General features: G+C 38.2%; 1 protein-coding gene across 4 annotated transcripts in view; it reads right to left on the bottom strand.

Annotated features, from left to right (window-relative positions):
- Positions 1 to 18,531, bottom strand: part of SLC35B3 (solute carrier family 35 member B3) — a 47,193-nt gene extending 28,662 nt beyond the window's left edge. Inside the window, exons 1-9 of one of the 4 annotated variants that reach the window (XR_005601416.1) lie at positions 18,333 to 18,396; positions 13,983 to 14,261; positions 12,611 to 12,732; positions 10,600 to 10,754; positions 9,015 to 9,122; positions 6,863 to 6,960; positions 4,312 to 4,404; positions 3,795 to 3,906; positions 817 to 886 (exon numbers count right to left, since the gene is read on the bottom strand). Coding sequence is in view for 3 of the 4 variants with exons in the window: in XM_039548757.1 (XP_039404691.1) it covers positions 817 to 886; positions 3,795 to 3,906; positions 4,312 to 4,404; positions 6,863 to 6,960; positions 9,015 to 9,122; positions 10,600 to 10,754; positions 12,611 to 12,732; positions 13,983 to 14,261; positions 18,333 to 18,344 (1,049 nt within the window). In the remaining variant the exon portion in view is untranslated. Of the gene's footprint in view, positions 1 to 816; positions 887 to 3,794; positions 3,907 to 4,311; positions 4,405 to 6,862; positions 6,961 to 9,014; positions 9,123 to 10,599; positions 10,755 to 12,610; positions 12,733 to 13,982; positions 14,262 to 18,332; positions 18,398 to 18,456 lie in introns of those variants that run through there. The other 3 variants (XM_039548758.1, XM_039548757.1, XM_039548756.1) reach the window with 3 other exon arrangements.
- Positions 18,532 to 18,834: the final 303 nt, after the last annotated feature.

Genomic DNA, 18,834 nt, shown 5'->3' with positions numbered 1-18,834 from the left:
TCTCACATGAGCAAAATAATCCTGAGGGCCTTTAGTATGTTCTTCCTTCCTTTGGTTATGAGAGCTATGCTCTCTGTTACTGGTCCAAAACGTTTTCTCACTCAGTGCCTTATATCCATACTTCCCAATGTAGGCACATTTTTGTTTCAGCTCTCCATTCTTTCAAGCCTCAATATTTTTAGCTGGGGTAAATTCCATTTGGGATTTGGGTGCAAGCTTTGTTCTTAAATCAATTTGTATATTGAAATAAAACAGAATATTATGTTGTTTCAAACCTGAAGCAATTAAGATCAAAGTAGCAACTTAGCTGCATTTTTCAATGTAAGATCTTCCTTAAAATTAAAAAAAAAAAAAAAAAGAAAAAAAAAAAAGAGATAAACCCAAGCTCAAACATTTGGCAATTTAAAGATAATAGAAGCTTTCAGTTATTTAAAAGGGCTAGCTAGGAATTCAAATCTGAGCTCTAAAAGCAGGAACAATGCCATAATGGAGAAAACCCCTTCTTTTAGCCAAATCTCCCACCACAGACAAAGTACCCAAACAATTTATTATGTATCATAAGCACTAGATATTATGTAAGGCTTTTCTTAAATTTTCTTTGCTGTCTTTCAGACCTTTAGAAAAATGTAAACTCTTTTCTCCAGCATGACTGGTATCAACAAGCCAGTCAATATTTACAGTAGATTGCCAACATTTGTAGAAGATATGAAATGACAAGCATTAAACCCTGAAAATGATTAATTAGTGTCATTCTATTTCCATGATGAAGAACATGGTTTTTTATAAAATACTTTGTAAAACACTATAAATACTTACTGTAATGTGAATGGCTTTGCAAAGAACAAAAAGGAAAGCACAATGGTCATTGCTTTTCTTCCTGTTGTTACTGGAGACAAAAACAAATATTAACCTCTTTAAGAATTCAGTTACAATAAAAGAACATAACAAAGGCTTAGCAGGTAACCTCATAAAATAACTAAGTGTCTCACTGAAATGATGATCACAGCCTTGGTGCAAACACAGACTGCAGATGCACCAGTGCAGTGCAAAACAGCACTGGAACCATGTGCTGTTTGAGAATGAGTACACTGCGCCAGTGGTAACATCTCCAGTCACACTATCTGCAGCAAAGAAATTTCCAGAACAAGACTTGCTATTTAAAAACTTCATGCTAATCAATCCACAGCCTCTGAGAGCAACAAACAACCCTTGCAAGTAACTGATGATATAAACTCATCTGTTAAAGTTTTGACCAAAGGTCAAATATCTTGCCATTTCTACCTCATGTTATTACAATTCTATGGTGTTTTGGGCTCTGTTTTTGAGTGGAATGGGATTATCCTCTCATCATTCTTTTGAAGTTACTAAAAATTTCTCTAACAGTGCAGAGAGTTACAATTTTGGTTAGAAGCCTAAGAGACCAAGGATGACTGACTTCAATGATTGCATTAGGAAGATTTCCTCAAAACCACTAAGAGATATTCTTCTACACGTGATCTGTTCACTAGAAAGAATCAAGGTAGTAAGAAGAGTGGAGAACACAATCCTGTTTCCAAACTGGAAATAAACTCTTTGATTGCTCTGAAATACTGAAAAACTACAGCTCCAACAATTATCTGAACATTTCCAATGCTATCTGCAATGAACAAGCATAAAGCATTACTAGAAAACTGTGTACCAGGAAACCTAGGAAGTTTATCACTGAAACAAAATCAACACATGAGTGAAAGTAGTAGAAAATGTTTAAAAACAAAGTAAGAATGCAGCCAGGCACACAGGTTTAGCTATGCAGGCTGAGGGCCTGAGAAGGTGTTATTCTGTATGATGGCACAGGGTTCACTTGAGAAAGACCCCAGTACAGGGTGCAGTAGATCTGTACCTAAAGAATACATTTTTTATTAACAGAAAATATTTTGCTTACCATGAAGTACCTTTTACTATACCATACTGGAAAGTCTTACTGCAAATTAGTCTTACTGCAACAACTGGCAAAAGGAGCCCATGACTACTGATGTATTTTCATGTTGCTATGGCTAGAAATGCAAGTTTCATTCTTCCCAACTCTACCCCACAAACTAATATTCATTTAAGTGTGTTTTGTAGTAGAAGAAACAGCCCTCGCTACTGCTTCATCTGCCCCAACCTCAACTTTTCAGTAATAATTTTCTTTTTACATTTTAAGAAACTTATGTGCATCAAATAAAATGATTGTCTATTACATGAAAAATTAAAGGAGAACGAAAAAGAAAATTGAGTTTTAATTAGAAAACAGTTTACAGATGAATAATTTAAAAAATGGTTAAATTACTTCAGTTTTTCTAATTACAATTATTTCTGTTCTTTCAAATCAGTTATTAATTAAAATATTTATGTAACCATTTCCTTCTAAATTAAGTGTCTTTTCTTCTTTTTCCCAATTAAGTCTGATAATTTCTCATTCTGCTAATAGAAATACAATTTTCATTAAACTCTTTCACCCCACTCCCCTCAAGAAGGGGGAGGGTGGATGGGGGAGGTGGGAGGGACAGTAATGAATGTGGTGTTCTTCCAAGGCACAATAAACATTTTCATATTGCTACAGGCAAGACAGAAAAGGCTCAAGTGTTAGAATTGTCAAGGTCAGGCACAGGAAAACCTGGGAAAGGTTTACTATTCTACAGCATTTAAAAACTTTTTTTAGTATAGTGAGGCTTTTTCTTTAGAGAAGTATTTTAATACATGAACCAACCCTCTCTTCTGGGTCGGTTTCCAGTCAGGAGAGCTACTGAACTTGGTTAAAAGCAAATACGAGACAGATATGCTGCAGAGGAAATAACTGATAGGAAATCAGAGCATGCAATCCTCAGGTCAGAAAACAAAGATGTATTTTCCTCTCCACTACTGTGAATGAAGTAGAGCATTACCTGACAGAAACCAGGGTGTCTTTTAGGGGAAGAAGAAAGGAAAGTAGCTACATGACATCTTGTTATACCTTCCCCCCCACCAGGCCCTTGTGACTAATGTTCGTAGCTTCATGTGCTTAGAAACAATGTCATTGCTTACTATGCCTTCCTAGAACATCCTTACCTTTACATTTTAAAGGATACATGTCTTTTCCTTTCTGTATTTCCCTATGAAGACAGGCTGAGACACTTAGGATTGTTCAGCCTGGAGAAGAGAAGGCTCTGGGGAGACCTATAGCACCAGTACCTAAAGGGGTCCTGCATGAGAGCTATAGAGGGACTCTTTACAAGGGCCTGTAGTGACAGGACAAGAGGGATGGCTTTAAACTGAAAAAGGGTTGCTTTAGATTAGATATTAGGAAGAAACTCTTTACTGTCAGAGTGGCGAGACACAGACTGCCCAGAGAAGCTGTGTCTGCCTTGTCCCTGGAAGTGCTCAAGGCCAGGCTGGATGGGGCTTTTGAGCAAACAGGTCTAGTGCAAAGTGTCCCTGTCCATAGCAGGGGAGTTGGAACTAGATGGTCTTTGAAGTTCCTTCCAACCTAAATGATTCTGTGATTCTATTTCAACTCCTCCATTTAGAACAGTGTTTGTTTCTGCACTAAAACATAGCACAGACTACACGTACAAGTTTACTTAGCAGGCTCTTCACGGCTGAAACTGTGGCACAAGAAGAATCAGGAAGCTTTCAAATACATTCTACCAGTGAAGATCCATGCTACGGAAATCAGTCAGCACAAAGAACAGAAAAAAAGCCAGAGTAAGAATAATTCTCAAAAGCTCTGTCCTAAATAATAGAGTAGGATTACTTTGTTTTTATACGAAGGCCGTAAAAATATAATTTGCTCATACCTGTTACAGCGAGAAGGGCACCAAAGATTTTAATCAAAGCTAGAACAAAGGATATGCCAAAATACCCAGTCAGGGAGAAAAGGAATGCATAACCATAAGTCTGAACTGGATGCTGCAACAATAAAAAAGCCGGTTAGGAAAATATAAAACAAACCCTGAGGTATTGCAAAACGACATAAAACTACAGACTTTAATCAACTGCTTGAGCAATAATAAGCTGTTCAACAATGCATTCATGCAAAAATCCTTATTTAATTTTAGTTAAATAATGGAAAAATAATAATGAAATTATAAGCTCATAAATCTGGTCCTGTGATTTTGCTGCTTTTTAAAACATTACCCTATCTTATACATCAAAGACTGGAAAAACTTGCTTACTGTATGAATTATACAAGTTAACCCGTTTACATGATGAAAATAGAACTTTAGAGAGAGAATTGGTGAGATTTTCTAAATCATACAGAGCAAGGTTTTCCAATGAAGCTCTTCATAGAAAAAGGGAAATCTTTACACCTACCTTTGAGCAAAATGTTACAGCAGGGCTTAATCCACTAGTGCATGTTAATCCAAATAATATATACACAAACCCTATTGAATAGGAATACAAAACCTAGAATAGTGTAAGAGAAAATAATTACTAGGTGATACTATACAAAAGGACAAAATTAAATGCTTTCAGATGCTTGGCCCTATTAATATGCTCAGCTTCTCAGAACTCAATTTGCAGCGTTTGATGGTATTTTTACCAGGATTTATAGTTGATGTACAGTGAAAAGTCAACAATAAATGTTAGACACATTCTTCCTATCCACAACAACATAAAAGAAGTTTGGAAAGCCAGTCAGTTAATAATATCCTGAGGTCAGTGTCAACTGTGGTAAATCCTTCAAGTTCAGGATTTCACAGCCTAAATAAAACTTCCCACAACTATGCAATTTAATAGTCTGAAGAACATGTTACACATTTCATTTTCTGCTACTTATCCAGCTACTGGATTCTATTCTGCTACATATTCTGCTACTTATCCACAGTAAAGATCCGTATTACATCAAATGTGCAAAGGACAGCACAGAATCACCATGGGCTGCCAGAAGTGTCACATAAGTTTCATCTGCGTCACTTCAGTTCACATGCATGGCACACATGCACCATGGTTACAGCATGCAGGATTTTCAAAAATGACCAGCTCAGTGGTCAGAACACTCAGGACAGGAGACAGGTAAGCTCTTTATTTTGTCTGGACCCTTATTCAATTCATAGCTTCATTGAGCAACAAAACAACCTTTATCTATTCTTTCCATGTTGAGTCAATAGAGCAGAAGCTGGAACTGCCCTTCGCCCATCCATCTGTCCGTCTGTCCGTCCATCCGTCCATCCTGCCATGCAGCAGGAGGCATTCAGCTGTTTGGGCAACATTTAGTAGCCTTTTCTTGTGAAACAGGGAATGAGACAACAGAACTAGTCTACGCAATACTGGCTAGAACATGCTGATGTACTGTGCTTTCAAAACTCAGTGTCTTGTTATAATATCTCAGTTGTTGGGGAAAACCTATTAACAATTGATAGCAATTCCATGAGACAACAGACCACTTATCACTGCTCTATAATAAAGAAGGATGAACGCATGTTTAAAGAGCAGACCTGTTCTCAAACACTTAAAAACCAATGACCTGATCCTCAGAGCTTTTACTTGACACTGTTCAAACACACAGAAGTCAGTCTCTAGTTCTTCACTTGCCTTTGCATCCAGCTTGTCTCCCTAAGTACCCAAAGACCTCACTTTTCACGACCAGGAATAAGCACCACATTGCTATTTCCTTGTTTCGCAGTGTAATAAAAGTCACTTCCATAGAATGATACATAAGGCAAAAATCAGGTATAACCTTCCAGAACAGAGGTTACTATGTCAGCCACGAGACATCTTTTCACTTTTCACCACTGCTTAAATCCAGCTCAATTTCCAAATTTGACAGAGTAAGAGAGATCCTGTGGATGACAGGTTCCTTTATTACTCAATTTTATTTCCAGATCACTGTACATTAAACATGATCTCCAATTCAGATTCAATTTTTACCCACAGTCTCAAGTATAGAAAATTATTTCCAAAATTCTACTTCTGCACCAAATTCTCTTAACAAAATCCTGAAATGTAATGTCTAAACCACAAACAAAACCCTTGTACCCTAAACCACTACACTTGTAGCTCAAACTTCTTGATCTTGAGCCATCCTAAATCACTTCTAGCCTTAAATGAAGACTCCTTCTTTTTCTCCATTTATGAAGCCATTCTCCTGAGAAACTAGATTTTTCTAGTTAAATGTCAAATACATGCCAAATATAAAAAATAAATTTCAGTAACTTTTTACCTGTGTCTTATTTACATTATGCCTTTTATAGTAAAAGATTTACTTGTATTTACTCAACTTCAGAGAAAAATAGGCCAAATTTAAACAAGTTTTGTCTAAAAAGAAAAATAACCTCAGACCATATGAACAGATAATCCACATTCCAACTAAGTATATAAAAAATAGTCAACAAGACTTCTTCAAAACTATGTATTTCACTGAATCAGGAACAAAAATATTCACCCACTGTGAAAGTCAGTTTTATTGATTTCAAAAGATTTAAAAAAACCTGCCTCCCAAGTGCTAGCACACTCTAGAATATAAAGTATAGCAAGTAAGAAAAGCAACATGTTCCATGTAACACATGTTCAACTCTATCAGAAGAACAGTGTGTATTTTTCAGAGATTAAGTGCGTGATCATACAAAAACCACTACATTGATCTCAGGCCTGCAGGTAGACAAAGGAATTGTTGCTAGAAATGAGTGTTTCTGTAGCTGCAATATACATTTGGAGCTGCACATAGAAAGCAGCACCCTTGCAAGATTAAAAACTGAAACAGAAAAATCAGCAGAAGTCCTCAAACAGAAAACCCCAAGAACAGTACACTAAGAGCTTTTCCTTTCATAAGCAAGAGAAAAGCACATTAAGTTCCATGTTTTGTCAATGTAGGCCTTAGCTATGATAACATATGCTCTTTTAAAATTGTAAATGTGGTATTTACCATTTCTGAATTAGAACCATTGTGCAACTTCATAGCTTTTTCTTGTACATTTCCTATAACGGCATCTGCGCAGAGGGCAAGGGATATTAGGACCACCCCTATTAAAACAAACAGAAAAACCCCTCTTCAGAATATTCACCAACAAAGTAGTGGCAAAACCCCCAGGAACAGAAAAATAATAACACCCCCCCCCAACATATTCTAAATGTCAGCAAAAACATTTCAAGACACCAGTACAAAGCAGTGCCTACCTCCACTCTCCCTCCACCAATTAACCCCTGAACACTGTGTGTCTCTAAGCTTGATGGGAACATCTGGACATTGCTGTAAAGAAGGCAGCTGTAGTTTTTGTAGTAACAATAGTGACAGAATATCAGTTGCAGTTACTTAATGAGATAAATAACCAGAGAACATACTCTTTTTGAGCAGTTAATCCCGCATTATTTTTTTCCTGACAAAGGCAAACATAAATGTTTGATGTAACAGTAAAACAAATGCAAGAGGACTCACAGTAGAAATCCTTCATTACTGAAACATTAATTAAAAAAACTACTGTTCAGGTACAAGCCCCATGGTTTTAGGTTATCATATATGCTCACAACAAAGTCACTACACAGTCAATAACATAATCAGTTTTCCAATAACAAAAAACTAGTAACTCTAGTTACGTCAGTCACAATTCATTTCCCAACCTCTAAACTTTCATGACTGTTGTATTTAATGATCAACACAGGTTGAAATACACTTTTCCTAAGTATACAACATTACAGAAGACACTAATCATCAAAATGCAAATCAAAATCTGCTCTAGTCTTGGCTCCTTAAAAGATCGTGTCAGCAGGAAACTGGAAACAAGCAGTGTTTTATTTCCTTAATCCTATGTTCTTACAATCAGAGGTGGGAGATTTAACATTTTTAAGGCCCATGAAGTTTAAGGGGGTATTTTCTTGGCAAGCTTCTGAATGTATACCAACTTCTAAACCAGTGTTTTTTAGCTTGGGAACCATTTCCTTTCCATGGCTAGACTTTCCAGGTCTCTTCATCATTCAAAGTTATCAGGCATTGGAAAAGGTACAACTCAATGGAAAAGACATGATAACATGAATAATATTGGTAATGCTAAAAATATAGATATCTCATCTGCATGGATTCAGCTCTGGTCCAAGGATATAATAACATCTCCAGCCCAGCAATTTCACTCTGTAAAGTGATGGATGCATGTCTCCATGGGCATTCTCCATCATGATTGTTCCAGCCTTGCTTAATGGCACACCACTGGACAAATGCATGGTTCAGCACTGGACTGAGATGAAAAGGTTACCTGGAATCTGAAGCACCAGTGCACATGGAGAGGAGAAATGTGAGGACAAGACAAATGTTAATCTTACTCCCATTACACAGTTTGGAGTGTGAGGAGAATTGTTCCACTCATTCTGGCAGTACTGAGCAGAAGCAGCAGCAGCAAAGCCATGAATGAGACCAGCAATGTTGTGTTGTATATAAAGCATGAGCAAAAACAATCGGGAAAATTGGTCCCAAATTAGTTCTGAAAGAAATCTGCATGGAAACAGTTCTACACAAGTCATGGGAATTAACTAAGGAATTGAATTATCCTTTGTCATTTGAGAAAGAAATTCAACTAAGTTTTTAAATCCAAGCAGGTTAAAATCCTTGCTTTGCTTCTGATTTTAGACAGAATTAAAAGGTTAAAATGTGAGAACTCCACCTAGAAACTACAGCAAATCTGACTGAGATCATCAGTTAATATAAAGTAAATGGTTCTGAAATGGAAGAAGACTTAAAATTTAACTAGAAAAGACAACTAATGTTTTTAAGTTTTAAAATGGTCCAACTGAATTTTAAAATATTTATTTTAATATATATATATACTGGGGTAAGTCTTGAGAATACATGAGACATTTCAACCAAAAGGGTGCAGTTTCCAGAAATTTTAGGAACCTAAGAACTTACACTTTGAATAAAGGTATCTTCTGCCACTGACAGAGCTCTGCTAGTGCAAAACCACAATGAAACTTGCATTTTCAGTACGATATCCGAAGGCACTCCACCAAGAACTCAGAACTTCTATGGAATGCTTATTGTAGGAAAAAACAAGCATTTTCTTAAACTCTAAAATGTAATATATCCTTACCTGTCAAGTTGAAGTTTGGTGCAACTGTGCTGTCAGCTAAAGTAAACCATATTAATCCTAGACTCATACATAGGGCAGCAGACACATCTACAATATTGTAACGTTTTCCTACAAAATACAAACAGCAAGAATGGACTGTTAGCACTCAGAATTTCACGTTTATCCTGTTTAACAGACTAGAAGGCAAAGGAAACACTGTTACAATGTCATTCTTTTACTTAAACAGAAGACCATTTAATGTTTTGGTCTTTCACAACCGGACTTAGTTTCTCCTACAACCGGTGTTCCTGCCATGGCAGAGGACCCTATGGGAACTCCTTTCCCTAATGGGAAATATCTGATTCTTGTGGTCAGCTTTGGTTTGACTCCTACTAACACAAAGCACATCCTCCCTGACAAAGCATTCTCTTAACTTCAGGACCCCTTAGATGTTTTCTTAATACTCTTCCCTCATACAAGACATTTTGGCTGCCTTCACCGATCAGAAAAAAGTCAATTCCAAACACTAACAGACAACTTTGGCACTCAGAGAACCCTACACTGTCTTACAGGTTGTGGAGGGGAATGGAAAAAGAAAGTAAGGACATGAAAAAGCAGGACTTAGTACATCTTGTTTGAAATAACATATTCCTTGCTCAGAAGCTGAACTTTGAACATGAACTTCCAAGGGAACTGTTTTGAACTGAATTTTTTAAACAATAATATTAAAAAATAAATAGCTTCTGAGACTACAACACTAAAACAACACATTAAAAAAGTTTCACAAAGCTTTAAGAAAATACCAGTCACTTTGCGTTAAAATGATAAAAAATTACTCCTAATAAAAGGTAAATACTGTGCAGGCATGTGTATATATAAAGTTGTAATCTCCTCTGAAAATTCAGCTGTTTTTCAACCAGAAGACCAGAATTACCTACAGAAGCAGAAATACAGCATTCTATATTTTTGTTCCATAACACTTGTCCATGTAAAGCTTTAGTGACTGAATTTTTGTGTATGGAACAAATAAACTTTTATAAAATACTTCAGGCGTCTAAATCCAGGAATATTGGAGTATATTTATTCACATAACTATAACCTTTATCTGTTTTTCTCCAGATTACATTTTCTCTTCTGGGAATATGAACTATGACTTTAGGACTAGCCAAAGACATGAAAAATCAGGTGTATTGCTGATTAAATATTCAATCAAAATTTAGGAATTTATCTTCTCAAACAAGAGTAGGGATTTTATCAACAAATCATGGTTGGATTTTTTTTTTCCATTTCAAGTTTTCCATTTCAATATTGAAATGTTTCATTTATAAAGGGATTTATTTTAGAAAACAAACTTACTTTTCTTAAAAATTAAGAAAGCTTGTGTAAAAATAAAGTTTTGCAACTGACATGTAGAATGTTTTTCCCCATATTTTCTGTTGATCTAATCATATTTGTACATTTTCTCAGAAGATGCTTCAGAAATTCCCATTTTTCCTCCTATAGGAAAAATTCTACCAGTGGAATTTTAAAAAGTACAGGATTCTATATATGACTCCCTCCCAAAGAAGCAGTAATAAAAACATCTAATAGCAAGACTAACACTTACCTTGTATAAAAACCCCACCTATCATAACTGGAATCAGCTTACAGCACTTGAAGATGACTTGAGTAGGGTAATTCAGATATCCTAAAGAGGTATTTGACAAACCCATAGTTCCCACTGTCAAAAATGCTATTATCATGTAGGTTTTGCCAGGAATTCTACAAAACATAAACATACAAACCTTTGCATTACAGATTCATCTAGAGGAGATTTATCTTGGAAATTGAGGTAAAGAAATACTTTTGTAATACAACTTCAACATCTTTCTCACTGAATTTCACTCTATAGAAATTTAAAAATGCACATAAATGTCTGATTTCATATTTCACTTCTTTCAATTACTCCAAATAAACAGCACGAATACAAGACAATAAAAACTTTATGGCTCATGAAGTATTCAAGCAGTAATTCTTTAACCTCCTTCGGAGAAGGTATGTTATTTACACAAGAATCAAGACCAAGGTTTCAGGTAATTTGTCAAAGGAAACACGGAAGATTGGTATACCAAGATATCCTGGATCTTAGTTCTGTCACAGGTCACTGTGACAACTTCTTTGGTGAAGTTTTCACACGAACCTTGACATTTTTAAAATTAAGAAAGTTAAAAAAGTACCATTGTTTTATGAAACAACAAAACTAAGGGAGCAGTGATTCAGATACCATGAACAGAGGGGCTCGTTGAACATTTTCAGATGTTTTGTTCACAACTTGATGAAATTAACACCTGACAACAGATGATCCAACAGCAACTTTTGTGCTCACTTCGTGATTTTTTTACAGTTATTGCTGCGCATATGTTCGGCTATTTTTCATGCCTACTCAGAACCACGCTAAGAACATAAGGAGCTGTCTTGCTGTAATTCTGTCTTATCTGTAACTCATTATGTGGTGTACACATGCTCTGAGGCATGCAAGAAAAATTTAAAGGCTAAGAAACATAGATTACTGCATGTCTACAAGGTGACTAAGTTATAAAAGATAAAATGTAAAATATATTTCAGACCTACATTTCCAACAAAACTTACTTGAAGGGTCATGCTCTGTAAGCATCACCAACTAGTAATAAAAACCTGTAAATACTAGTAACAGAACACCCCAAAGGCAACTGTGCAATATTACCTGATGCATCTCAAAAAGTCAGGTAACTCGAAATATAAGCTGTCAGTGTTTAAAATAAAAGGAATAATTTATCGAAGTTGTGTTGTTTGGCTAAAAGAGAATTTTATAATCTAAGACCAGTATATGCAAAATCATCCAAGGCTGACATCAGGTAAGGAAAACTAGTTATGTTCAACTAGAATATAAGGCAATTTTAAAATTCGTGACACCATGACAGCCTCTATTCAAGTTTCCAGAGTGCCTCAATATACACTTTGCAGAGGCTATAGATGGGTAGGAAGCTGCAGAATGGCTACATTGAGTCAGAAAATATCTCATTTCCACAAATAGGAGATCAAAAATCTCCTTGGTCAACTGCAGAGAAAACAGAACAGTTTTGTGGCAGAGTGTTATGAGTGCTGTCTCAAATAAAAACCACAAAACTTTAGCACATCCTTTGGAGCAAATCCACTCAGCCACACAGCAAGCAGAGAGCAGACCTCTGACACTCCCCAAGATGCACAGCATGTTAGAGGAACCCCTTGGTGAGGAGATGGCAATATCTGAGGAAAATGGCTTCAGGTGCTGTGAAGTGCATTGGCTCTATTCTAGATGGGATAATCCCAAGCAACACATACATGAGTCAGTCTCTATCATCCAGCTTAAGGATACAATATGTTCTGTAAGTGGGACAAAGTGACAGCAGAGTCAATAAAATTACTTACAGGTCTGAAATCTAAGTGGGTACTTCTAAAACATTCTCTACGTCACTCAGAAATTCACTTTCTTTTATCTATGGAACTGCTAGCAATGCCTCACAGTACTCACATTCAAAAAGCAGAAGTTAAATTTACCATAAGTATCAAATACTTCTAATTTCATGGACAGTGGGTAAAATGCTTGGAAAAACACATACCTTCTTCTTTTGTCCTGAATCAACTGCAATTCTATTAGTCCAAAAATGGAATAAAATCCGAATTGCACTAAAGTGAGGTACCAACCAAAAGGTTTAAAACCTTCCACTGAAAATATCAATTCCTATAAAAACAAAAACCCACCAAAGTCATGTACATACACCAAAATATTAAATGGACAAAAAAAATCAACAGACCTTTTTCCTTCATGTACATGCAAATCTAGCCTTTGCAGATGCTGGTTATTAACTATAATTTATCTGCCATAAGTAACTTGCAAAGTATTGAAAAAGAAAAGACCATTTAGGTTCTCCAAAATGAAAGAAGAAAATTTACTGTTGTTGTAAACACACTGAAATGAATGGATCAATTCATCAGGGGAATACATTTGATCCATTAGTAATTAACTCAAATTAGACATGGCTTCCTGTCTGCTTTTTTGCTGGTTTTCAGTTCACTTACTTCAGTAGACCGTTTTAATTCAGATTTTATAAATATCTCAGGATACATTTAATACAAATTTTCTCTGACAAACATCCTTACTGATAATTTTCAGCTCTTGGGAATGCACATCTAATATTTTGAGTGCCTACATTAAATAGCACTTGTGAGTTCATGAATTTGCTCGCTGTAGGAATATTTTAAACCAGAGCAATTTGTTAAGGAAAAATTCATACACTGCATAAAGACTTATGTAGGTCAGCTATAGAAACAAAAGGGTACCTAGTATTTTCCTTTTTGAAATTCTGCTTTTAATCACTGATAATGTTGTCTAAGTCTTTGGAGTAACTTTATGTTAACAAACTTCCGGCTGCTTTTGAAAACTGCATTGGAAACATGATTTTTAATTATCAAGTTTTTAAATCACTGCTTTATTGAGAATACTCAGTGAACTTATAACTGAGAAAAGGGAACAGAAATGTAGTTGCTGAAGATAAAAGAGAAAAGATTAGCAGAATGGTAAATATTTAACTGAAATGGCATAAACATTATGCCTCTGTTTAACAAACTACCACAGTACATGTTTCAGCTCTGTCCTGAGAGTAAAGAGAAAAATAAATGTACAGCACTCATGGAACAACTTAGGGAGATCTAAAGGTTTCATCATCAATGAAGACCTTGCTATATCTTGCACACAGAAGTAAAAGATCAAGTTATGGAAGTCAAAGTGATCTAAACTTTGCAGGCACATGAACTATAATGGAAACTTAGATTATACATTACTTGCTGCTCTTGAATATTAAAAGGCTGACTTTGCCATAAATATCTAGTTTAAACATCTATACATATTAAAATACACACTATATTGTTATGCTATTGAAAAAGAAAAGGGGTAGGAGGAATTGGCCCAAGACACAAGTTCATAGCATTTACCTGTAAATATCCATAGATTAGATAAAACATAAAAACTCCAGAAACACAGATGAAAAATTGAGTAGGTTTGCTAAATTTGCTGAGATTCATGCCAAGAACTACAACATCATCTACTGATTTGATATGGGGAGACATAGCTTGAGATTTGGAAGGTACACTGATGGAAATGTATTTTCTTGATGAAGTGAATTTCAGATCCATGGCTCCTGGTTCGCTGCATTCGGTGCTATTGTTGTCTTCTGTCTGCTTTTCTCTTTCTGGGTGGTTTTTGTCTGAAAGCTGAAAGAAATGCTAAAGTCAGATAGGAGATAGTATACAGGCTTCCAACAACAACAATAAATGAATGTGACACTTATGGGGAAAATATAAAGGTTTCAGAGTTTTGTTGAATCATTTTTATTCACATATTTTACTTATTTTTTCTGATGTCCAAAGTTAATACCAGTTAACTTTGCGAACACCAAAGTTAACATCAGAGGCCATCAACACTTTATGAAAGCACTTTTTCTTCATGTGGGAAGTAGAATTGCTACACTCTACAAAGCAAACAAACCAACGAATCAACCCCAAAACATCAGCAATAGAAAAGCAGCTTGATTTTGTCAACAGCTCTAACTAGTCCAATCCATGTACTCACAGGAGTGACTGGGAGAGAAGTGATCTCCATGACAAACTCACAGTGAAAGAACTGGTTTTGAAGCACTGTGGTTCTGCCTACTTTGCTTCATCTTCACAGCAAAATACACCAGACTAGTCCACAACATGGGAAGCCTTGCTAAAACTACAGATTTGAGCCAATGACCAGTTACAGGCATGAAGTGGAAGAAGTTATCCCCTCATCTTCACAATTATTCACTATTCCTTGCATACTTTTGCAGAAAAGAACATGGAGATGGAAAGAAGCAGGCTGAGAAGCCAGTCTCAAAAATCAGACTGTTTATCTGATGAGGTCTATGATACGGCAATCTCTTTAATATTTATCACATGCAGCTATTTCTACATGCAACAGAAAACAAAACTGGATGACTCAAGCCTAGAGAAGGAATTTAGCAGCTTAGTAGACCGAGATGCAATTAATTCTGTTCTCCAGCTCAGCAGACAGTAAATATGATGTTTGAGGGGTTTTTTTTAAGATAAAACACACTGGTCAGACAATTGTCCCAAGACTTTTAAGCGTAGGTCAATATCAAGTTCAGTGAGCAGTCAGTAATTAAACTCTGTGTCAGCTGTTTAGTGGTTTGTTTTTCCCAGCTCAAGAATAATGCACCTCATCACACATGTATAAAAAATGCTTTCCCCATTGTTTTTAAATGGAAAATGTCTTAGTGTATTAACACTAGATCATGCAGTAAATGTAGTCTGCAAGAACACTGGCAATTTACTATACAATACCAGAAATTACAAGTTTAGCTGAAAAATGAAGGTTTAGTATGAAGTTTGCAATGTGCTTATGTTTCCTTTTTTCATATGATCTACTATCAGGTTGGTACAAGACTCCTACAAGAGTTCTGAAAGAACATCTTGGGGAGCTGAAAAGGAGTTTAGGTACCATAATAATTACTTGTGCTTAAATTCATAGCTCTTCAGCTGAAGATCAAAAGTGAGAGGTAGAAAGTTTACCCCTGTGGATTTTTAGCTAATCCCAACATGAAGTGACCATAAAAAAAAAGAAAAAAAGTTTTAGACTATTTTTAGTAAAACCAGAAAAGCACTAATGTCAGACAATGAGGCATGAGTGAGCCTTCACATACAATATCATACAGTTCTGATCACCCCCAAAGAAAGATTGAAATAACAATGGCAAAAAAAGGGCTATGAGGATGAAGAAACAGGTTGCCCATTTTAGGAGCTGAAATAAGATTAAAGCATAACCTGTTTAGCCTAACAAAACCTCAATGAAAAGAAAGTAGACCTGCTTTCAATAAAAGTATGGAGTACCACTAAGGAGAAAAAAATAGTTCTAATTTTAAAGATAGAAGAATGAGAGCAAGTGGGTATGAAGTGATCATGAACAAATTTACCCTTTCCATCTCTAGACTATCTGTATTCTAGAGCAGCCTAAAAATGAAAGAAGGAACAACTGAACAGTTTTTTTCAAGGTGAAGCTTATAAAAGCCATTGTGCACAGCTGTTGAGATTGGGCATGATAAAGAGCAGTCCTCTTTAATCCCGTGTTTATAGCATCCCACCACTAAGCTGCCTGCAAAAGATGCTTGGTGACTTGATCACTAAACCCAGGATATGAACTATTACTCTCCCCAAAAGAATTGCATGCGAAGTCAGGACTTCCAAGTTCAAGCCCAAAGATTAAATCAGCGTGAAGGAAAATCAATGTAGTTCGGAACCTCTCCCTTGGTGGCATCTCAGCTGAACTTGTATTTTTGTCGATGCCTGTTCAGATCTCTCCTGTCCAGTGAATGCTTCCTCTTACATGCACCCAGCATTTGTTAATGTCACAGTTTCTCGGTGGAACAAGTGCTGCAGGAGCAATCTTGAGTCTCATTTTTCAGCTAAGTGGAAACAGTATGACATACGCTCAGAAGAAGACATGGCCATGTACTGTCATGGGTGCTTCAAAAGTCCAAAACCTGAGAGTTTTAGTGATTGCTGAGAGAGCTTGCATAGCATCAAAGCCTTTTCTCCTTCTCCCTCTACCCAACCCTGCAGTGAACAGACTGGGGTGTGGGCTGCAGGCTGGGAGGGGGCACAACCTGACAGATGACCTGAACTAACCAGAGATACTCTACGAAGTGCCATGGACAGCAACAAAAAGTAAGGGGGGGTAGGGGGAGCTCAGTGAGGTTAGCCAGCTTTTGCTCAGGAACTGGGTGGACACTGATCTACCTGTGGGAGAAGTGATCATCTTTACATCACCTGTTTTGGTGTGCTTCTCTTTTTCCATTTCTTCTCCACTTCTTAAATAATTTTTATCTTGACCCACAAATTTTCTTTTTTACTCTTCTTTTCCTCTTCCCCAATCCCTCTGGGGGTAGTGAGGAAAGTGAGCAAGCAGCTGTGTAGTGCTGAGCTGCCTACCGGCATTAAACCACACAATTAACGTAATCTTCAATTTTCAACTATTTCTATGCAAAGTATTTCCTCAGGAACACCATCAGATTTTACAATCTGTCCATTTAATTTTTTGCAGATTACCAAATCTCTCATGAAAGTAGTAAGGAACAACACTGATTACTCCAGACACACCCACGACCACCCATAAACCTATGATACATGGTAATTGCTTTTCTCTACATCCTTCAAGGAACATTATGTAACAGCTGAAGAAACTGTACATGTATGTATACATTTGAAACAGTCTCCTCCAAGTAATTTCACTAGCAACAGTGACAGAACTCTTCTGAAATTCCCTGTGACTTCTCAAACTGCTATTTTTTTAAGTATGAAAACTGCTATTCCTCCTCCTCTCATCAAAATCTCTCAAGAAACTAATTCACCTCTTGAACGAACATACCGCAAAAATCTGTTTGATGAAGAGTTAAGAGCTGTCCTGATTTGTGTAAAATACCCATTTCCCTCTTTTCTTTTTCCTCCTATGTGTAAAAGTGTAAACAACACATTCTTTAGATCAAAGATTTCCTGTTTCTTCCCCTTTAAAGAAAATTCCCTTGCAGATCAGTACTTTAACCTACCACACAAAACAGTGATCACATGAAGGAGAAACAAATGAACAAGTGAGGACAAAAGCAAAATTTCTTTGGTCTCCAAAAAGTTAACGACTTGTACTAAGCATGGAAAAAACATCATGAAGGAGCTTGAGCCTTGGTTGGCCAAGGGTTTTTAACACTGAAGAACATCTGTTAAACCCATAATTTTGGCAGAAACCAGCATCTTAGTAGACTCAGAAAAACTGTTCGTCTGAGACACACAAGGCAAGCTCCACGTTGGCCTTGGCCATGATCCTCTGGAGATATGCCAGAAATGCTTGGTGGCAGGACAGCAGCTGGCACCACAACAGGGATGCGTCAGGAAAAGTCCATCTGTGGGAAACCTGAGCAGGTACTTCGCTTGACGGTACCTGGGTCCTGCCCCGGAGGCAAAAGAGGGAAGGGGCATAGGGTTCAGCATGATCCCTGAGACTTCCTTCCTGCCCACTCGCCTGCGCCAGGTGTGTCCCTTCCCGAGCACCTGGCAGCTGTCCCGGGCAGGGCTGGCACGGAGGCTTTCCCCCCAGCTGCCACAGGCCGCCATTCCCCGCCCTTCCCCCGGGAAAGGGAACGCCTCGCTGCCCACGGGCCTCGCGGGACGCCGCCTCCTCGGGCCGGCCGAAACCCTCCCGACACTCAGTGTCAGCCTCCCTCCGCTCCAGATCCTGCCCCCGACGCCCCTCACCGTCGTGCCCATGGCCCCTTGATGCCGGGCGACGCTTCCCAGGAAGCGACCCCGCCTCCTTCCCGCTCGCCCCCCGTCCCTGAGGGCGGGAGGAAAGGAGGGAGGAGCTGCCCCGCCCTCGTACCTGTCCGGCGGGCGAGGAGGGGCACGGCGGCTCCAGCCAGCCGCCCGCCGCCAGCGCGTCCCGCGCGCCCGCCGGGATCGCTCCCTCCCGCGGCCCCGCGCCGGCGGAAGTGGCGACCGCGATGCGCCAGGGGTCGGCGCGAGCAGCGAGCGCATCGAGACGGCGCCGCTCGCTCGCTCGGCGTTCCGCTAGCCGGCCTGAGGCGGGCGGAGACGGCGCCCTCCAGCCGCGAGCGTTGTGGGCGGGGCCTCGGTGCCAAGGACCGCCCGCCGCGCGTGAGGGCCGGGGCGGGCCGGGGCCGGGGTGTCGGGTCACCGCTGCCCGCTCCCGGTTCCCGGCCGCCAGAGGCTTCCCCGCGTGTCTCTGAGGGAGACCGGG

Source organism: Corvus cornix, chromosome 2, assembly GCF_000738735.6.
Source record: "Corvus cornix cornix isolate S_Up_H32 chromosome 2, ASM73873v5, whole genome shotgun sequence".
NCBI classification, from domain to species: Eukaryota; Metazoa; Chordata; class Aves; order Passeriformes; family Corvidae; genus Corvus; species Corvus cornix.
The sequence above is the reverse complement of the archived record's forward strand: the minus strand, read 5'-3'. Positions and strand labels throughout refer to the sequence as shown.